Source organism: Bombina bombina, chromosome 2 (genome assembly GCF_027579735.1).
Source record: "Bombina bombina isolate aBomBom1 chromosome 2, aBomBom1.pri, whole genome shotgun sequence".
Classification (NCBI taxonomy): domain Eukaryota; kingdom Metazoa; phylum Chordata; class Amphibia; order Anura; family Bombinatoridae; genus Bombina; species Bombina bombina.
This window is the reverse complement of record NC_069500.1, coordinates 1,227,428,241-1,227,451,249: the sequence shown is the minus strand read 5'-3', so window position 1 is coordinate 1,227,451,249 and position 23,009 is coordinate 1,227,428,241. Positions and strand designations below refer to the sequence as shown.

The following is a 23,009-nucleotide window of genomic DNA, read 5'->3' as shown; positions in this document are numbered from 1 at the left end:
TGGAATGAGCTGTAATTCTCTGAGGAGATTGCTGCCCGGCAGTCTCATAAGCAAAACCAATTATACTTCTCAACCAGAGAGAAAGAGAAGTATCAGAAACTTTCTGACCCTTACGTTTCCCAAAGAAACAAACAGACAGGGCAGAAGACTGGTGAAAATCCTTAGTCGCCTGTAAATAAAATTTTAAAGCACGCACAACCACTAAGTTGTGCAACAAACGTTCTTCAGAAAAGAAGAACTACGGCAAAGAGAAGGAACAACAATTTCCTGATTAAAATTTCTGTCCAATCACTTTAGAAAGGAACCTAACCTAGTACGAAGAACCGCCTCATCGTCACGAAAGATAAAATAAGGCGGATCACACTGCAAAACAGAGTTCAGACACTCTCCAAGCAGAAGAGATAGCAATAAGAAACAAAACCTTCCAAGTTAACTTAAAGGGACACTGTACCCAAAAATTTTCTTTTGTGATTCAGATTGAGCATGAAATTTTAAGCAACTTTCTAATTTACTCCTATTATCACATTTTCTTCATTCTCTTGGTATCTTTATTTGAAATGCAAGAATGTAAGTTTAGATGCCGGCCCATTTTTGGTGAACAACCTGGGTTGTCCTTGCTGATTGGTGGATAAATTCATCCACCAATAAAAAAGTGCTGTCCAGAGTACTGAAACCAAAAAAAAGCTTAGATGCCTTCTTTTTCAAATAATGATAGCAAGAGAACGAAGAAAAATTGATAATAGGAGTAAATTAGAAAGTTGCTTAAAATTGCATGCTCTTTCTGAATTACAAAAGAAAAAATTTGGGTACAGTGTCCCTTTAATATCTATGGAATGCAATGGCTCAAACAAAGCTTGCTGCAAAACTTTAAGAACAAAAGTTAAGGCTCCCAGGAGGAGCAACAGACTTAAAACCAGGCCTGATTCGGATCAAGGCCTGACAAAAAAAATGCACATTTGGCACGTCCGTCAGATGCTTATGCAGCAAGTAAAGATAATGCAGAATTCTTCATCCTTCAGAGAACTGACTGACCAAACTCCAGACCTTCCTGAAGAAAGGGAAAAATCCTAAGAATCCTGACCCTACTCCTAGAGTAGCCTACGGATTCACACCATAAGGACATTTACACCATATCTTATGGTAACTGTTTCAAGTAACAGGCTACAAGCCATAAACATGGTCTCAATGACCAACTCAGAAAACAGAAGCTTTATTTTTGTAACCCACGCTTAAACCGAACTAAGCGTCCAATCTCCAAGCAGTTAGCTTCCGAGAAATTATATTTGGGTGAAGGAAAAGACCTTGAATTAGAAGGTCCTTCCTCAGAGACAATCTCCAAGGTGAGAGAGACAATATCTCTACTAGGTCTGCATACCTAATCCTGCGAGGCCATGCAGGAGCTATCAGAATTACTGATGCTCTCTCCTGTTTGACACGAGCAATGACTCGTGGAAGGAAGCAAACAGAGGCAAAAAGTTTGCGAGATTGCCAGGAAAAGGCACCAGAACATCTATCAGAATGGTCTACGGATCACTAGACCTTCAACCGTATCTTGGAAGCTTGGCGTTCTGCCGAAACGCCCTCAAAAGTCAACTCTGGAAACCCCCCATTTGAGGGTTTACCCGGAAAACACCTCCGGATGGAGAATCTAACTCCCCGGATGAAATATCTGTCTGTTCAGAAATCTGATACCCAGTTGTCCACCCCTGGAAAGGATGACAAGCAGCAATTGTGAGCTTCCACCCACAGACAATTCAAGTCACCTCCTATGACTAAGGATTAAATAATGTCCATGCACCGCATAGGTTAACTGGATTCTGGAGTGGTGGGATCCAAACCCACGCCACGGAGGTTTAATCCAGTGCCTTAGACAGCACGGCTACTGATGTAAGCCACTGAGGTGACCTTGTCCGACTGGAACCAGGCTAAAGACGACCAAACCCTCAGAACATTGCAAATCTCTTTCAACTCCAAGATGTTAAAGAGGAAAGCAGGCACTTCTGTGCCTTAAATAAGTCCCAGACTGCTTCCCAGCCAAGCAGGCTGGCGTCTGTGGTCACATCTCCCAGGAATGTCTCCAGAAGCACGAGCCCTGAGACAGATACTTCTGAAAACCCCCCACGGGAGAAAGTCTCTTGATGATTGATCAAGATCTATCTCCTGAGACAGATCCGAATGATCTCCATTGTATGGAAAATAGCAAAAACATAATTTATGCTTACCTGATAAATTTATTTCTCTTGTGGTGTATCCAGTCCACGGATCATCCATTACTTGTGGGATATTCTCATTCCCAAAAGGAAGTTGCAAGAGGACACCCACAGCAGAGCTGTTATATAGCTCCTCCCCTAACTGCCATATCCAGTCATTCGACCGAAAACAAGCCGAGAAAGGAGAAACCATAGGGTGCAGTGGTGACTGTAGTTTAAATTTAAAAATTACCTGCCTTAAAATGACAGGGCAGGCCATGGACTGGATACACCACAAGAGAAATAAATTTATCAGGTAAGCATAAATTATGTTTTCTTTTGTAAGGTGTATCCAGTCCACGGATCATCCATTACTTGTGGGATACCAATACCAAAGCTACCAAAGTACACGGATGAAGGGAGGGACAAGGCAGGTACTTAAACGGAAGGTACCACTGCCTGTAAAACCTTTCTCCCAAAAATAGCCTCCGAAGAAGTATCAAATTTGTAGAATTTTGAAAAAGTATGAAGCGAAGACCAAGTCGCCGCCTTGCAAATCTGTTCAACAGAAGCCTCATTTTTAAAGGCCCAAGTGGAAGCCACAGCTCTAGTAGAATGAGCTGTAATCCTTTCAGGAGGCTGCTGGCCAACAGTCTCATAGGCTAAGCGGATTATGCTTCTTAGCCAAAAAGAAAGAGAGGTTGCCGAAGCCTTTTGACCTCTCCTCTGTCCAGAGTAGACAACAAACAAAGCAGATATTTGACGAAAATCTTTAGTGGCTTGTAAGTAAAACTTTAAAGCACGAACCACGTCCAGATTGTGTAATAGACGTTCCTTCTTTGAAGAAGGATTAGGACACAAAGATGGAACAACAATCTCTTGATTGATATTCTTGTTAGATACCACCTTAGGTAAAAACCCAGGTTTGGTACGCAGGACTACCTTATCCGCATGGAAGATCAGATAAGGAGAATCACATTGTAAAGCAGATAACTCTGAGACTCTACGAGCCGAGGAAATAGCTACCAAAAAACGAACTTTCCAAGATAAAAGTTTGATATCTATAGAATGAAGAGGTTCAAACGGAACTCCTTGAAGAACCTTAAGAACCAGATTTAAGCTCCATGGCGGAGCAACAGGTTTAAACACAGGCTTGATTCTAACTAATGCCTGACAAAATGCCTGAAAGTCTGGAACATCTGCCAGACACTTGTGCAAAAGAATAGACAGGGCAGAAATCTGTCCCTTTAAGGAACTAGCTGACAATCCTTTTTCCAAACCTTCTTGGAGAAAGGATAATATCCTGGGAATCCTGACCTTACCCCATGAGTAACCCTTGGATTCACACCAATAAAGATATTTACGCCATATCTTAGGGTAAATTTTCCTGGTGACAGGCTTTCGTGCCTGTATTGGTATCAATGACTGACTCGGAGAAGCCACGCTTTGATAAAATCAAGCGTTCAATCTCCAGGCAGTCAGTCTCAGAGAAATTAGATTTGGATGATTGAAAGGCCCTTGTAGTAGAAGGTCCTGTCTTAACGGCAGAGTCCAAGGTGGAAAGGATGAAATGTCCACCAGATCTGCATACCAGGTCCTGCGTGGCCATGCAGGCGCTATCAAAATCACTGATGCTCTCTCCTGCTTGATCTTGGCAATCAGTCGAGGGAGCAGAGGAAACGGTGGAAACACATAGGCCAGGTTGAAAGACCAAGGCGCTGCTAGAGCATCTATCAGCGTCGCCTCGGGATCCCTGGACCTGGATCCGTAACAAGGAAACTTGGCGTTCTGGCGAGACCCCATGAGATCCAGTTCTGGTTTGCCCCAACGATGAATCAATTGAGCAAACACCTCCGGATGGAGTTCCCACTCCCCCGGATGAAAAGTCTGACGACTTAGAAAATCCGCCTCCCAGTTCTCTACACTTGGGATATGGATAGCTGATAGGTGGCAAGAGTGAATCTCTGCCCAGCGAATTATCTTTGAGACTTCTAACATCGCCAGGGAACTCCTTGTTCCCCCTTGATGGTTGATGTAAGCCACAGTCCTGATGTTGTCCGACTGAAATCTGATGAACCTCATTGTTGCTAATTGAGGCCAAGCTAGAAGAGCATTGAATATCGCTCTCAGTTCCAGAATATTTATTGGAAGGAGTGTCTCCTCCCGAGTCCACGATCCCTGAGCCTTCAGGGAGTTCCAGACTGCACCCCAACCTAGAAGGCTGGCATCTGTCGTTACAATTGTCCAATCTGGCCTGCGAAAGGTCATACCTTTGGACAGATGGACCCGAGATAGCCACCAGAGAAGAGAATCCCTGGTCTCTTGATCCAGATTTAGTAGAGGGGACAAATCTGTGTAATCCCCATTCCACTGACTGAGCATGCAGAGATGCAGCGTTCTGAGATGTAGGCGTGCAAACGGCACTATGTCCATTGCCACTACTATTAAGCCGATTACTTCCATGCACTGAGCCACCGAAGGGCGCGGAATGGAATGAAGAACATGGCAGGAATTTAGAAGCTTTGATAACCTGGACTCCGTCAGGTAAATTTTCATTTCCACAGAATCTATCAGAGTCCCTAGGAAGGAAACTCTTGTTCCAACGCCCAGGGATCCTGAACATCACTTGCCCACGCCTGGGCGAAGAGTGAAAGTCTGCCCCCTACTAGATCCGTTACCGGATAGGGGGCCGTTCCTTCATGCTGTCTTAGAGGCAGCAGCAGGCTTTTTGGCCTGCTTAGCTTTGTTCCAGGTCTGGTTAGGTCTCCAGACCGTCTTGGACTGAGCAAAAGTTCCCTATTGTTTTGCATTAGAGGAAGTTGCCGCACTTGCCTTGAAGTTTCGAAAGGCACGAAAATTAGACTGTTTGGCCCTTGATTTGGACCTATCCTGAGGAAGGGCATGACCTTTTCCTCCAGTGATATCAGCAATAATCTCCTTCAAACCAGGCCCGAATAGGGTCTGCCCCTTGAAGGGAAGGGAATGTTAAGCAGCTTAGACTTTGAGGTAACATCAGCTGACCATGATTTAAGCCATAGCGCCCTGCACGCCTGGATAGCAAAACCAGAATTCTTAGCCGTTAGTTTAGTCAAATGAACAATGGCATCAGAAACAAAAGAATTGGCTAGCTTAAGTGCTCTAAGCTTGTCAAGTATGTCATCCAATGGTGTCGCTACCTGTAAACCTCTTCCAGAGACTCAAACCAGAACGCCGCAGAAGCAGTGACAGGTGCAATGCATGCAAGGGGCTGTAGGATAAAACCTTGTTGAATAAACATTTTCTTAAGGTAACCCTCTAACTTTTTATCCATTGGATCTAAAAAAAAACACAACTGTCCTCGACAGGGATAGTAGTACGCTTTGCTAAAGTAGAAACTGCTCCCTCCACCTTAGGGACTGTCTGCCATAAGTCCCGTGTGGTGGCGTCTATTGGAAACATTTTTCTAAAAATAGGAGGGGGAGAGAACGGCACACCTAGTCTATCCCATTCCTTATGAATAATTTCTGTAAACCTTTTAGGTATTGGAAAAACATCAGTACACACCGGCACTGCATAGTATTTATCCAGTCTACACAATTTCTCTGGCACTGCAATTGTATCACAGTCATTCAGAGCAGCTAAAACCTCCCAGAGCAGCTAAAACCTCCCTGAGCAACACGCGGAGGTGTTCAAGCTTAAATTTAAATGTAGAAATATCAGAATCAGGTTGCATCATCTTCCCTGAGTCAGAAACATTACCCACAGACTGAAGCTCTCCTTCCTCAGCTTCTGCATATTGTGAGGCAATATCAGACATGGTTCTTACAAGCGTCAGTATGCTCTGTATTTCGTCTAACCCCAGAGCTATCTCGCTTTCCTCTAAATTCAGGTAGTCTGGCTAATATCGCTCACAGTGTATTATCCATGACTGCCGCCATGTCTTGTAAAGTAAACGCTATGGGCGCCCTAGATGTACTTGGCGCCATTTGAGCGTGATCCCTTGAGCGGGAGTCAAAGGATCCGACACGTGGGGAGAGTTAGTCGGCATAACTTCCCCCTCGTCAGATTCCTCTGGTGATAATTTTTTTAAAGACATAATATGATCTTTATTGCTTAAAGTGAAATCAGTACATTTGGTACACATTCTAAGAGGGGGTTCCACCATGGCTTTTAAACATAATGAACAAGGAGTTTCCTCTATGTCAGACATGTTTGTACAGACTAGCAATGAGACTAGCAAGCTTGGAAAACACTTTAAATCAAGTTAACAAGCAAATATAAAAAACGGTACTGTGCCTTTAAGAGAAACAAATTTTGTCAGAATTTGAAAAACAGTGAAAAAAGGCAGTAAATCAAACGAAATTTTTACAGTGTATGTAATAAGCTAACAGAGCATTGCACCCACTTGCAAATGGATGATTAACCCCTTAGTTAAAAAAACGGATAAAAACCCCCCGATATAGACGTTTTTTTAACAGTCACAACAAACTGCCACAGCTCTGCTGTGGCCCTACCTTCCCCAATAAACGACTTTGGAAAGCCTTTGAGCCCTTTAGAGATGTCCTATAGAATTCAGGGGACTCCTGAGGGAAGCTGGATGTCTCAGTCTGTAATTTTAACTGCGCAAAAAAGAGCTAAATTAGGCCCCGACCACTCATGCTACAACAGTGGAAAGCCTCAGGAAACTGTTTCTAGTCAAAATTTAAGCCAGTCATGTGGAAAAACTAGGCCCCAATAAAGTTTTATCACCAAAGCATATATAAAAACGCTTAAACATACCAGCAAACGTTTTATATTACAAATTTATAAGAGTATTACCTCTGAGAGTAAGCATGATACCAGTCGCTATTAAATCACTGTATCCAGGCTTACCTTACATTAATCCGGTATCAGCAGCATTTTCTAGCATTTACATCTCTAGAAAAAATTGTAACTGCACGCCATTCTCCCGCTGAAGTTACCTCTCTCCTCAGTCATATGTGAGAACAGCAATGGATCTTAGTTACAACCTGCTAAGATCATAGAAAACACAGGCAGATTCTTCTTCTATTTTCTGCCTGGGATAAAATAGTACAACTCCGGTACCATTTAAAAATAACAAACTTTTGATTGAAGAAAAAAACTAACTATATTTCACCACTCTCTCTTACTACCTCCATGCTTGTTGAGAGTTGCAAGAGAATGACTGGATATGGTAGTTAGGGGAGGAGCTATATAACAGCTCTGCTGTGGGTGTCCTCTTGCAACTTCCTGTTGGGAATGAGAATATCCCACAAGTAATGGATGATCCGTGGACTGGATACACCTTACAAGAGAAAAGGGAATGATGTCCATGGGGACCATCAGACCAATTCCCTCCATACATAGAGTCACTGAAAAGTGAAGGGAAAATCAACTGCAGCTAGATTCAAAATCGGGACGGGAGACAGGGAGGAAGGTATCCCTAGCTTCTCCTACCCCTGTGAAATCTTCCATAGCACGTCTAGCAACATTTCCTCAAAAGAAGGATCATAGAAATGATCAAGTTTACAAAACTTCCAAAGGTTGACAACAACAGGGTTATCAATGTCGTCCAAGTAGCTAAAACCTTTATTTCTTTAAAATACAATTCTAAATATGAGGAACAGAATGCTCATACAAACAATATGATCCTCAAGAGCCAAAAATATTAGTTCCCAGGAACAGACCTCTGTTCCAAAACCTGAGCATAAGCCCCAAATCACCCAATTAAAAATTAAGGTTATTTAATAAACCCTTATTTTAGGATTTAAAGGGACATTGAAAAAATGAACGTTTCTGAACATCAAAATGTCAGCAAGTACACTTTATTAGAATGTAATGAACAATACAGTGGCAACAACTGTTTATAAGGCTTAAAATCTGCTTTATACTTAAATTTATAGAGCTTAATTCTAATATTCCAGGAAGCGTTACTGCCTGCCATGTTGCACAATAATGCAGCCACACAGTAAGCAAAGTAAAAAATTTCCTCTAGCGCTAAGAGAAATTTCCCAGCCTGAGTGATCAATGTCTCTTAACATACAGAGAAAGACATAAAGACGCTCCGATCTAATCGGAGAAAGGGGGCGTGTACACAAGACCGGCTCAGAGAGCCGAAAAACAGAATTTATGTTTACCTGATAAATTACTTTCTCCAACGGTGTGTCCGGTCCACGGCGTCATCCTTACTTGTGGGATATTCTCTTCCCCAACAGGAAATGGCAAAGAGCCCAGCAAAGCTGGTCACATGATCCCTCCTAGGCTCCGCCTTCCCCAGTCATTCGACCGACGTAAAGGAGGAATATTTGCATAGGAGAAACCATATGATACCGTGGTGACTGTAGTTAAAGAAAATAAATTATCAGACCTGATTAAAAAACCAGGGCGGGCCGTGGACCGGACACACCGTTGGAGAAAGTAATTTATCAGGTAAACATAAATTCTGTTTTCTCCAACATAGGTGTGTCCGGTCCACGGCGTTATCCTTACTTGTGGGAACCAATACCAAAGCTTTAGGACACGGATGAAGGGAGGGAGCAAATCAGGTCACCTAAATGGAAGGCACCACGGCTTGCAAAACCTTTCTCCCAAAAATAGCCTCAGAAGAAGCAAAAGTATCAAACTTGTAAAATTTAGTAAAAGTGTGCAGTGAAGACCAAGTCGCTGCCTTACATATCTGATCAACAGAAGCCTCGTTCTTGAAGGCCCATGTGGAAGCCACAGCCCTAGTGGAATGAGCTGTGATTCTTTCAGGAGGCTGCCGTCCGGCAGTCTCATAAGCCAATCTGATGATGCTTTTAATCCAAAAAGAGAGAGAGGTAGAAGTTGCTTTTTGACCTCTCCTTTTACCAGAATAAACAACAAACAAGGAAGATGTTTGTCTAAAATCCTTTGTAGCATCTAAATAGAATTTTAGAGCACGAACAACATCCAAATTGTGCAACAAACGTTCCTTCTTTGAAACTGGAGTCGGACACAAAGAAGGCACGACTATCTCCTGGTTAATGTTTTTGTTAGAAACAACTTTCGGAAGAAAAACAGGTTTAGTACGTAAAACCACCTTATCTGCATGGAACACCAGATAAGGAGGAGAACACTGCAGAGCAGATAATTCTGAAACTCTTCTAGCAGAAGAAATTGCAACCAAAAACAAAACTTTCCAAGATAATAACTTGATATCAACGGAATGTAAGGGTTCAAACGGAACCCCCTGAAGAACTGAAAGAACTAAATTGAGACTCCAAGGAGGAGTCAAAGGTTTGTAAACAGGCTTGATTCTAACCAGAGCCTGAACAAAGGCTTGAACATCAGGCACAGCTGCCAGCTTTTTGTGAAGTAACACAGACAAGGCAGAAATCTGTCCCTTCAAGGAACTTGCAGATAATCCTTTCTCCAAACCTTCTTGAAGAAAGGATAGAATCTTAGGAATTTTTACCTTGTCCCAAGGGAATCCTTTAGATTCACACCAACAGATATATTTTTTCCATATTTTGTGGTAAATTTTTCTAGTTACAGGCTTTCTGGCCTGAACAAGAGTATCAATGACAGAATCTGAGAACCCTCGCTTTGATAAGATCAAGCGTTCAATCTCCAAGCAGTCAGTTGGAGTGAGACCAGATTCGGATGTTCGAACGGACCTTGAACAAGAAGGTCTCGTCTCAAAGGTAGCTTCCATGGTGGAGCCGATGACATATTCACCAGGTCTGCATACCAAGTCCTGCGTGGCCACGCAGGAGCTATCAAGATCACCGATGCCCTCTCCTGATTGATCCTGGCTACCAGCCTGGGGATGAGAGGAAACGGCGGGAATACATAAGCTAGTTTGAAGGTCCAAGGTGCTACTAGTGCATCTACTAGAGTCGCCTTGGGATCCCTGGATCTGGACTCGTAGCAAGGAACCTTGAAGTTCTGACGAGAGGCCATCAGATCCATGTCTGGAATGCCCCACAATTGAGTAATTTGGGCAAAGATTTCCGGATGGAGTTCCCACTCCCCCGGATGAAATGTCTGACGACTCAGAAAATCCGCTTCCCAATTTTCCACTCCTGGGATGTGGATTGCAGACAAGTGGCAGGAGTGAGTCTCCGCCCATTGAATGATTTTGGTCACTTCTTCCATCGCCAGGGAACTCCTTGTTCCCCCCTGATGGTTGATGTACGCAACAGTCGTCATGTTGTCTGATTGAAACCGTATGACTGAGCATGCACAGTTGTAATGGTCTTAGATGAATTCGCGCAAAAGGAACTATGTCCATTGCCGCTACCATCAAACCTATTACTTCCATGCACTGCGCTATGGAAGGAAGAGGAACAGAATGAAGTATTTGACAAGAGTTTAGAAGTTTTGATTTTCTGGCCTCTGTCAGAAAAATCCTCATTTCTAAGGAGTCTATTATTGTTCCCAAGAAGGGAACCCTTGTTGACGGAGATAGAGAACTTTTTTCTACGTTCACTTTCCACCCGTGAGATCTGAGAAAGGCCAGGACAATGTCCGTGTGAGCCTTTGCTTGAGGAAGGGACGACGCTTGAATCAGAATGTCGTCCAAGTAAGGTACTACTGCAATGCCCCTTGGTCTTAGCACCGCTAGAAGGGACCCTAGTACCTTTGTGAAAATCCTTGGAGCAGTGGCTAATCCGAACGGAAGTGCCACAAACTGGTAATGCTTGTCCAGGAATGCGAACCTTAGGAACCGATGATGTTCCTTGTGGATAGGAATATGTAGATACGCATCCTTTAAATCCACCGTGGTCATGAATTGACCTTCCTGGATGGAAGGAAGAATTGTTCGAATGGTTTCCATTTTGAACGATGGAACCTTGAGAAACTTGTTTAGGATCTTGAGATCTAAGATTGGTCTGAATGTTCCCTCTTTTTTGGGAACTACGAACAGATTGGAGTAGAACACCATCCCTTGTTCTCCTAAAGGAACAGGATGAATCACTCCCATTTTTAACAGGTCTTCTACACAATGTAAGAATGCCTGTCTTTTTATGTGGTCTGAAGACAATTGAGACCTGTGGAACCTCCCCCTTGGGGGAAGCCCCTTGAATTCCAGAAGATAACCTTGGGAGACTATTTCTAGTGCCCAAGGATCCAGAACATCTCTTGCCCAAGCCTGAGCGAAGAGAGAGAGTCTGCCCCCCACCAGATCCGGTCCCGGATCGGGGGCCAACATCTCATGCTGTCTTGGTAGCAGTGGCAGGTTTCTTGGCCTGCTTTCCTTTGTTCCAGCCTTGCATTGGTCTCCAGGCTGGCTTGGCTTGAGAAGTATTACCCTCTTGCTTAGAGGACGTAGCACTTGGAGCTGGTCCGTTTCTGCGAAAGGGACGAAAATTAGGTTTATTTTTGGCCTTGAAAGACCTATCCTGAGGAAGGGCGTGGCCCTTGCCCCCAGTGATATCAGAGATAATCTCTTTCAAGTCAGGGCCAAACAGCGTTTTCCCCTTGAAAGGAATGTTAAGCAATTTGTTCTTGGAAGACGCATCCGCTGACCAAGATTTTAACCAAAGCGCTCTGCGCGCCACAATAGCAAAACCAGAATTTTTCGCCGCTAACCTAGCCAATTGCAAAGTGGCGTCTAGGGTGAAAGAATTAGCCAATTTGAGAGCATGAATTCTGTCCATAATCTCCTCATAAGAAGAAGAATTATTATTGAGCGCCTTTTCTAGCTCATCGAACCAGAAACACGCTGCTGTAGTGACAGGAACAATGCATGAAATTGGTTGTAGAAGGTAACCTTGCTGAACAAACATCTTTTTAAGCAAACCTTCTAATTTTTTATCCATAGGATCTTTGAAAGCACAACTATCTTCTATGGGTATAGTGGTGCGTTTGTTTAGAGTAGAAACCGCCCCCTCGACCTTGGGGACTGTCTGCCATAAGTCCTTTCTGGGGTCGACCATAGGAAACAATTTTTTAAATATGGGGGGGAGGGACGAAAGGTATACCGGGCCTTTCCCATTCTTTATTTACAATGTCCGCCACCCGCTTGGGTATAGGAAAAGCTTCGGGGGGCCCCGGGACCTCTAGGAACTTGTCCATTTTACATAGTTTCTCTGGAATGACCAAATTCTCACAATCATCCAGAGTGGATAACACTTCCTTAAGCAGAGCGCGGAGATGTTCCAATTTAAATTTAAATGCAATCACATCAGGTTCAGCTTGTTGAGAAATTTTCCCTGAATCTGAAATTTCTCCCTCAGACAAAACCTCCCTGGCCCCCTCAGACTGGTGTAGGGGCCCTTCAGAACCAATATCATCAGCGTCCTCATGCTCTTCAGTATTTTCTAAAACAGAGCAGTCGCGCTTTCGCTGATAAGTGGGCATTTTGGCTAAAATGTTTTTGATAGAATTATCCATTACAGCCGTTAATTGTTGCATAGTAAGGAGTATTGGCGCGCTAGATGTACTAGGGGCCTCCTGTGTGGGCAAGACTGGTGTAGACGAAGGAGGGGATGATGCAGTACCATGCTTACTCCCCTCACTTGAGGAATCATCTTGGGCATCATTTTCTCTAAATTTTGTGTCACATAAATCACATCTATTTAAATGAGAAGGAACCTTGGCTTCCCCACATTCAGAACACAGTCTATCTGGTAGTTCAGACATGTTAAACAGGCAAAAACTTGATAACAAAGTACAAAAAACGTTTTAAAATAAACCGTTACTGTCACTTTAAATTTTAAACTGAACACACTTTATTACTGCAATTGCGAAAAAGTATGAAGGAATTGTTCAAAATTCACCAAAATTTCACCACAGTGTCTTAAAGCCTTAAAAGTATTGCACACCAAATTTGGAAGCTTTAACCCTTAAAATAACAGAACCGGAGCCGTTTTTATATTTAACCCCTTTACAGTCCCTGGTATCTGCTTTGCTGAGACCCAACCAAGCCCAAAGGGGAATACGATACCAAATGACGCCTTCAGAAAGTCTTTTCTATGTATCAGAGCTCCTCACACATGCATCTGCATGTCATGCTTCTCAAAAACAAGTGCGCAATAGAGGCGCGAAAATGAGACTCTGCCTATGATTAGGGAAAGCCCCTAGAGAATAAGGTGTCCAATACAGTGCCTGCCGGTTATTTTACATAATTCCCAAGATTAAAATAATTCCTCAAGGCTATGGAGTATAAAATATGTTTATATATAAATCGATTTAGCCCAGAAAATGTCTACAGTCTTAAAAAGCCCTTGTGAAGCCCTTTTTTTCTTTCTGTAATAAAAATGGCTTACCGGATCCCATAGGGAAAATGACAGCTTCCAGCATTACATCGTCTTGTTAGAATGTGTCATACCTCAAGCAGCAAAAGTCTGCTCACTGTTCCCCCAACTGAAGTTAATTCCTCTCAACAGTCCTGTGTGGAAACAGCCATCGATTTTAGTAACGGTTGCTAAAATCATTTTCCTCTTACAAACAGAAATCTTCATCTCTTTTCTGTTTCAGAGTAAATAGTACATACCAGCACTATTTTAAAATAACAAACTCTTGATTGAATAATAAAAACTACAGTTAAACACTAAAAAACTCTAAGCCATCTCCGTGGAGATGTTGCCTGTACAACGGCAAAGAGAATGACTGGGGAAGGCGGAGCCTAGGAGGGATCATGTGACCAGCTTTGCTGGGCTCTTTGCCATTTCCTGTTGGGGAAGAGAATATCCCACAAGTAAGGATGACGCCGTGGACCGGACACACCTATGTTGGAGAAATGGCTCTTCTCTGTATCAAAAAAGGAAAGAATGCGGGAACACGTAGTTGATCTAGAAATGAAGCACGTAGTTAGATGCTAACCTCGTGCTTCATTCTATCAGCCCAAAGGATACATCATTTCATCGGTACCTTAAAAAATTGTTCCAACATCGGTATATGTGACAAAAAGAATACACTCCTCCCACTTTAGACATTAGCCACAGCTAAGTAGATAGAAGAGCGCACTCCAATAAACGTTTGCAAAAATCCTCTTAATAGAAAACGTTATCAGTAATAAATTAGACACAAGAGCCAAAAAATGTAGGGAATTAAAAAAAACAAAAACATAATTTATGCTTACCTGATAAATTTATTTCTCTTGTAGTGTAGTCAGTCCACGGGTCAACAATTACTTATGGGATTATATCTCTTTCCCAACAGGAAGTTGCAAGAGGATCACCCAAGCAGATCTGCTATATAGCTCCTCCCCTCACATGTCATATCCAGTCATTCGACCGAAACAAGACGAGAAAGGAGAAACCATAGGGTGCAGTGGTGACTGGAGTTAAATTAAAAAATTTTGAACTGCCTTAAAAGACAGGGCGGGCCGTGGACTGACTACACTACAAGAGAAATAAATTTATCAGGTAAGCATAAATTATGTTTTCTCTTGTTAAGTGTAGTCAGTCCATGGGTCATCCATTACTTATGGGATACTAATACCAAAGCTAAAGTACACGGATGAAGGGAGGGACAAGGCAGGAACTTTAAACGGAGGGAACCACTGCCTGAAGTACCTTTCTCCCAAAAATAGCCTCCGAAGAAGCAAAAGTGTCAAATTTGTAAAACTTTGAAAAAGTGTGAAGTGAAGACCAAGTCGCAGCCTTGCAAATCTGTTCAACAGAAGCCTCATTTTTAAAGGCCCAGGTGGAAGCCACAGCTCTAGTAGAATGAGCTGTAATTCTTTCAGGAGGCTGCTGTCCAGCAGTCTCATAGGCTAAACGTATTATGCTACGAAGCCAAAAAGAGAGAGAGGTAGCCGAAGCCTTTTGACCTCTCCTCTGTCCAGAGTAAACGACAAACAGGGAAGAAGTTTGACGAAAATCTTTAGTTGCCCGCAAATAGAACTTCAGGGCACGGACTACGTCCAGATTATGCAAAAGTCGTTCCTTCTTTGAAGAAGGGTTAGGACACAATGATGGAACAACAATCTCTTGATTGATATTCCTGTTAGAAACTACCTTAGGTAAGAACCCAGGTTTAGTACGCAGAACTACCTTGTCTGAATGAAAAATCAGATAAGGAGAATCACAATGTAAGGCAGATAACTCAGACTCTCCGAGCCGAGGAAATAGCCATCAAAAACAGAACTTTCCAAGATAACAGCTTAATATCAATGGAATGAAGGGGTTCAAATGGAACGCCTTGCAGGACGTTAAGAACTAAGTTTAAGCTCCACGGCGGAGCAACAGTCTTAAACACAGGCTTAATCCTAGCCAAAGCCTGATAAAAAGCCTGAACGTCTGGAATTTCTGCCAGACGCTTGTGTAGAAGAATAGACAGAGCAGAAATCTGTCCTTTTAACGAACTAGCGGATAAGCCCTTTTCTAAACCCTCTTGTAGAAAAGACAATATCCTAGGAATCCTAACCTTACTCCATGAGTAACTCTTGGATTCGCACCAATACAAATATTTATGTCATATCTTATGGTAAATTCTTCTGGTAACAGGTTTCCTAGCCTGTATTAGGGTATCAATAACCGACTCCGAGAAGCCACGCTTTGATAGAATCAAGCGTTCAATCTCCATGCAGTCAGCCTCAGAGAAATTAAATTTGGATGGTTGAAAGGACCCTGAATTAGAAGGTCCTGCCTCAGAGGCAGAGACCATGGTGGACAGGACGACATGTCCACTAGGTCTGCATACCAGGTCCTGCGTGGCCACGCAGGAGCTATCAGAATAACTGATGCTCTCTCCTGTTTGATCTTGGCAATCAGTCGAGGCAGCAGCGGAAACGGTGGAAATACATAAGCCATCTTGAAAACCCAAGGGGCTGCTAGAGCATCTATCAGCGCCGCTCCCGGGTCCCTGGACCTGGATCCGTAATGAGGAAGCTTGGCGTTCTGGCGAGACGCCATGAGATCCAGATCTGGTTTGCCCCAACGATGAATCAGTTGAGCGAAGACCTCCGGATGAAGTTCCCACTCCCCCGGATGAAAAGTCTGGCGACTTAGAAAATCCGCCTCCCAGTTCTCCACGCCTGGGATGTAGATTGCTGACAGGTGGCAAGAGTGAGACTTTTCCCAGCGAATTATCTTTGAGACTTCCAACATCGCTAGGGAACTCCTGGTTCCCCCTTGATGATTGATGTAAGCCACAGTCGTGATGTTGTCCGACTGAAATCTGATGAACCTCAGAGTTGCTAACTGAGGCCAAGCTAGAAGAGAATTGAATATTGCTCTTAACTCCAGAATATTTATTGGGAGGAGTTTCTCCTCCTGAGTCCATGATCCCTGAGCCTTCAGGGAATTCCAGACTGCGCCCCAACCTAGAAGGCTGGCGTCTGTTGTTACAATCGTCCAATCTGGCCTGCGAAAGGTCATCCCCTTGGACAAGTGGGGCCGAGAAAGCCACCATAGAAGAGAATCTCTGGTCTCTTGGTCCAGATTTAGTAGAGGGGACAAATCTGAATAATCCCCATTCCACTGACTTAGCATGCACAATTGCAGCGGTCTGAGATGCAGTCGCGCAAATGGTACTATGTCCATTGCCGCTACCATTAAGCCGATTACTTCCATGCACTGAGCTACTGACGGGTGTGGAATGGAATGAAGGGCACGGCAAGCATTTAGAAGTTTTGATAACCTGGCCTCCGTCAGGTAAATTTTCATCTCTACAGAATCTATAAGAGTCCCTAGGAAGGGAACCCTTGTGAGTGGTAATAGAGAACTCTTTTCCACGTTCACCTTCCACCCATGCGATCTCAGAAATGCCAGAACTATCTCTGCATGAGACTTGGCAGTTTGAAAACTTGACGCTTCTATTAGGATGTCGTCTAGGTACGGAGCCACCGCTATGCCTCGCGGTCTTAGTACCGCCAGAAGTGAGCCCAGAACCTTTGTAAAGATTCTTGGAGCCGTAGCTAACCCGAAGGGAAGAGCTACAAACTGGTAATGCCTGTCTAGGAAGGCAAATCTTAGGTACTGATAATGATCCTTGTGAATCGGTATGTGAAGGTAGGCATCCTTTAAGTCCACAGTGGTCATGTACTGACCCTCTTGGATCATGGGTAGGATGGTTCGAATAGTTTCCATTTTGAATGATGGAACTCTTAGGAATTTGTTTAGGATCTTTAAGTCCAAGATTGGTCTGAAGGTTCCCTCTTTCTTGGGAACCACAAACAGATTTGAATAGAATCCCAGCCCGTGTTCCGTTCGCGGAACTGGGTGGATTACCCCCATTAGTAAGAGGTCTTGTACACAGCGTAGAAACGCCTATTTCTTTATTTGGTTTGCTGATAACCTTGAAAGATGAAATCTCCCTTGTGGAGGAGAAGCTTTGAAGTCCAGAAGATATCCCTGAGATATGATCTCCAACGCCCAGGGATCCTGGACATCTCTTGCCCAAGCCTGGGCGAAGAGGGATAGTCTGCCCCCCACTAGATCCGTTTCCGGATAGGGGGCGCTCTCTTCATGCTGTCTTAGGGGCAGCAGCAGGTTTTCTGGCCTGCTTCCCCTTGTTCCAGGACTGGTTAGTTTTCCAGCCCTGTCTGTAACGAGCAACAGCTCCTTCCTGTTTTGGAGCGGAGGAAGTTGATGCTGCTCCTGCCTTGAGGTTACGAAAGGCACGAAAATTAGACTGTTTGGCCTTTGATTTGGCCCTGTCCTGAGGTAGAGCATGGCCCTTACCTCCCGTAATGTCAGCGATAATTTCTTTCAAGCCTGGCCCGAATAAGGTCTGCCCTTTGAAAGGAATATTAAGCAATTTAGATTTAGAAGTCACGTCAGCTGACCAAGATTTAAGCCATAGCGCTCTGCGCGCTTGGATGGCAAATCCGGAGTTCTTAGCCGTAAGTTTGGTTAAATGTACGACGGCATCAGAAACAAATGCGTTAGCTAGCTTAAGTGCTTTAAGCTTGTTCATAATTTCATCCAATGGAGCTGTGCGAATGGCCTCTTCCAGAGACTCAAACCAGAATGCCGCCGCAGCAGTGACAGGCGCAATGCATGCAAGGGGCTGTAAGATAAAACCTTGTTGAACAAACATTTTCTTAAGGTAACCTTCTAACTTTTTATCCATTGGATCTGAAAAAGCACAAATATCCTCCACCGGGATAGTGGTACGCTTAGCTAAAGTAGAAACCGCTCCCTCCACCTTAGGGACCGTCTGCCATAGGTCTCGTGTGGTGGGGTCTATAGGAAACATTTTCCTAAATATGGGAGTAGGGGAAAAAGGCACACCGGGTCTATCCCACTCCTTGCTAATAATCTCTGTAAGCCTTTTAGGTATAGGAAACACGTCAGTACAAACCGGTACCGCATAGTATCTATCCAACCTACATAATTTTTCTGGAATTGCAACCGTGTTACAATCATTCAGAGCCGCTAATACCTCCCCTAGCAATATGCGGAGGTTCTCAAGCTTAAATTTAAAATGAGAAAACTCTGAATCCAGTCTCCCTGGATCAGATCCGTCACCCACAGAATGAAGCTCTGCGTCTTCATGTTCTGCAAATTGTGACGCAGTATCGGACATGGCTCTCACATCATCAGCGCGCTCTGTCCTTAACCCAGAGCTATCACGCTTGCCTCTTAATTCTGGCAATTTAGATAATACTTCTGTCATAACAGTAGCCATGTCTTGCAAAGTGATTTGTAAGGGCCTCCCTGATGTACTTGGCGCCTCAAAATCACGCACCTCCTGAGCGGGAGGCGAAGGTACTGACACGTGAGGAGAGTTAGTCGGCATAACTTCCCCCTCGTTGTCTGGTGATAATTTCTTTGCATGTAAAGACTGACTTTTATTCAAAGTTACATCAATGCATTTACACAATTTTCTATGGGGCTCCACATTGGTCTTCATACATAGTGAACAAACAGATTCATCTGTGTCAGACATGTTTAAACAGACTAGCAATGAGACTAGCAAGCTTGGAAAATACTTTTCAAATAAATTTACAAGCAATATAAAAAACGCTACTGTGCCTTTAAGAAGCACAAAAAGCTGTCACAAAAGCGCTAAAATAGGCCCCTCCCACTCATATTACACAGTGGGGAAGCTCAGTTAACTGTTTCTATGCAGAAACAAAGGCTGTACTTACATTACATTGGTATCAGCAGTAATTTCTCAGTCAATTCCATTGCTTAGAAAAATAATTTACTGCACATACCTCGTTTGCAGGGGGGCCCTGCATGCTATTCCCCTTTTCTGAAGTTACCTCACTCCTCAGAATGTGCGAGAACAGCCAGTGGATCTTAGTTACGTCCGCTAAGATCATAGAAAACGCAGGCAGATTCTTCTTCTAATGCTGCCTGAGAAACAAACAGCACACTCCGGTGCCATTTAAAATAACAAACTTTTGATTGAAGAAATAAACTAAGTTTAAAAACACCACAGACCTCTCGCAACAACCTATCTTTAGTTAGCTTGCAAGAGAATGACTGGGTATGACATGTGAGGGGAGGAGCTATATAGCAGATCTGCTTGGGTGATCCTCTTGCAACTTCCTGTTGGGGAAGAGATATAATCCCAAAAGTAATGGATGACCCGTGGACTGACTACACTTAACAAGAGAAAAAACATTTTAACCCCTAGTCTCCATGTCACCAGAAAGTGCCTGTATTCTGCCTAAGATATCCTTCCCAAGGATATACAGACCCAAATAACGTTGCAGATGTGATTCTCAACAGTGCAAGTCCCCGTACACAGAAGACAAAGGCACTTACCTGTAGTCTGGCCTTCCGGCAGAAGGACAGCTTACTAGGTATGAGAGGATGCCGCTCCTCACATGGACCTGTAGAGAAAAGAAAGAACAGAGTAAACCTACTCTGGCTTTCTATACCGTGGGCAGGAAAATGCAGCAAGATCCATCTTACAAGTTCCTAACTGCTTTAAAGCCACCACTGCCCTACTGAAGAGACTAACAGAGTACGGCTAGAACCAATCTTGAGAGGAAAGATCAGAGCAAACCTACTCTGGCTTTCAAAATAATAAAATCTTGATTGAAGTGAAATCTTCTTCAGACACCAAAACTTCACCTCCTCCTTGCACCGAAGGCAAAGCGAATAACTGGGGATTGTGGGAAGGGAAGTGAAATATAACAGTTTTGCTGTGGTGCTCTTTGCCTCTACTCCTGCTGGCCAGGATTGATATTCCCCAAAATAATTGATGATTCCATGGACTCACCGTATCTCAGGAAAGAAAGCATCAATTCTTTAAAGTACACTTGTACAAAGTCAGGGATTTTGTAGGCATATAGTCAGGTGCATAATTAAACAATTATACCAAAAATGTGCTAATGATCATCGATTTAATATGTAGGTTGAAACTAACTATGGGCATTTGGCACCTTTGTTAGCTGCCAAATGCGAAAGTAGGCGGCTGCTCATGGACTTCGGCTATTTGAAAAATCACCAGGTTAAGATCTGGATTTGCACAGATCTTAGTGTGATGATCATTAACATGAATCTATCCAGCACTGAAAATAGTCTAAGTCTACGAGCGGCCGTCTACATCCGCATTCGTCAGCTAATGAAGCTGTTGAATGCCCATGCCTAGTTGAAACACAAACACTAACTAAAACAACCATGTAGGAGAAATAAAACTGGGTAAAGAACAGCCAAACTCTGCAAAAAAGGTGAGTTTAATGAAGACAGTTTAAAGTTAAAAGTCATACACCATGGCAAGACTAAGCATAGCAACAAGACAAAATGTAGTTATACTGCATTAGCAATGTCTCTCCCATGCAGACATTTCAATGCAGACAGGTGTTTCCAGATGTGCTGTCCAAGCACTTCTGAAGAAGCACAAAGAAATTAACAATGTTGAGGACTGTAGATGCAGTGGTAAGCCAAGGAAACAGTGCAGCAGATGAAAGACACATCATGTTTACTTTCCTTCACAATTGGAAGATGTCCAACAGTGCTATCAGCTCAGCATTGGTAGAAAGCAGTGGGAAGTTGGTATACTCATCTACTGTCCGAAGAAGTCTGGTCAGAAGTGGTCTTCATGGAAGACTTGCATACAAAAAGCCATACCTCTGACATGGAAACGAAGCCAAGCAATTAAACTATGCACAAAAACACAGGAATTTGGGTGCAAAAAAAATGTCAGCAGGTGCTCTGGACTGATGAGTCAACATTTGAAATATTTGGATGTAGCAGAAGGGCTGGAGAGCGGTACAAAGGGTGGTCACACCAAATATTGATTTGATTTAGATTTTCTATGGTTCACTCACTTTGCATTTAATTAACTGACTGCCTAAGGGATGTTATTGTTCTGAAAGTTTGCAATTGTTTCCTTTCTTAGTTATTACAACTATTTCTTGTACATTACTATTTTGCAGAAGAATTCATGCTTTCAATAAATAAAGATGGAAATGAAATTCAAAACATGAGCCCCTTAGTGAATACTGACTCTTTAAAGAATAGAAATCTGCTGAATTATGTTTTTGGAAATTCAGACTTTTTCAATTAAGATGTGGCAGGGATCCGCAGGGTGCAGGTAAATTAGTTCTAATAAGTAGCATCAGCAAATTGTAATAACATCAGCAAATGTTGGCCCTTTTTAAAAAAATAAGCTGAACTAAGCTAAATTACAAAAAGAGTAAAGGTCAATAAACATATATTTACATAAAACTAACATATAGAGTAAGGAGATGTAGCAATATAATACAAATAAATAAAATATCTATATACAGAAAATGAAAATGTCTATGAAATCACCTGACAAAGTACCTACCTGAACATATTTTCCTATCACCTTTATAATTTCAAGGTTAAACTGCTTCACTGGTGCTGCTGAGAGGTCAACATGACTCAGAAGGCTGTAAATGATCTGCAGCAAAGATTGCTGCATGCTGGCTAATCCCTTTTCTAGGAGCTGGAAAAACCAATGAAAAAGCAAGTACTATTAAAACAAGCAAGTATGCAATTAAATGCAGATTGGTTGCATATGTATTTTAGCATACAGCCTATAAAAACAGAATTTATGTTTACCTGATAAATTACTTTCTCCAACGGTGTGTCCGGTCCACGGCGTCATCCTTACTTGTGGGATATTCTCTTCCCCAACAGGAAATGGCAAAGAGCCCAGCAAAGCTGGTCACATGATCCCTCCTAGGCTCCGCCTACCCCAGTCATTCGACCGACGTTAAGGAGGAATATTTGCATAGGAGAAACCATATGTTACCGTGGTGACTGTAGTTAAAGAAAATAAATTATCAGACCTGATTAAAAAAACCAGGGCGGGGCCGTGGACCGGACACACCGTTGGAGAAAGTAATTTATCAGGTAAACATAAATTCTGTTTTCTCCAACATTGGTGTGTCCGGTCCACGGCGTCATCCTTACTTGTGGGAACCAATACCAAAGCTTTAGGACACGGATGAAGGGAGGGAGCAAATCAGGTCACCTAAATGGAAGGCACCACGGCTTGCAAAACCTTTCTCCCAAAAATAGCCTCAGAAGAAGCAAAAGTATCAAATTTGTAAAATTTAGAAAAAGTGTGCAGTGAAGACCAAGTCGCTGCCTTACATATCTGATCAACAGAAGCCTCGTTCTTGAAGGCCCATGTGGAAGCCACAGCCCTAGTGGAGTGAGCTGTGATTCTTTCAGGAGGCTGCCGTCCGGCAGTCTCATAAGCCAATCGGATAATGCTTTTAATCCAGAAGGAGAGAGAGGTAGAAGTTGCTTTTTGACCTCTCCGTTTACCAGAATAAACAACAAACAAAGACAAAGTTTGTCTGAAATCCTTAGTAGCTGCTAAGTAAAAATTTGAGAGCACGAACTACATCCAAGTTGTGCAACAAACGTTCCTTCTTTGAAACTGGATTAGGACACAAAGAAGGCACAACTATCTCCTGGTTAATGTTTTTGTTAGAAACAACTTTTGGAAGAAAACCAGGTTTAGTACGCAAAACCACCTTATCTGCAT

The 23,009-nt window shown here is 43.0% G+C and overlaps 1 protein-coding gene across 5 annotated transcripts in view; it reads right to left on the bottom strand.

Moving 5' to 3' along the window:
• Positions 1 to 23,009, bottom strand: part of FRYL (FRY like transcription coactivator) — a 916,813-nt gene that overhangs the window by 98,763 nt on the left and 795,041 nt on the right. For all 5 annotated transcript variants that reach the window (XM_053703981.1, XM_053703978.1, XM_053703979.1 and 2 more), the window contains one exon: positions 21,816 to 21,956. In XM_053703981.1, coding sequence (XP_053559956.1) covers positions 21,816 to 21,956 — 141 coding nt within the window. The remainder of the gene's footprint in view (positions 1 to 21,815; positions 21,957 to 23,009) is intronic.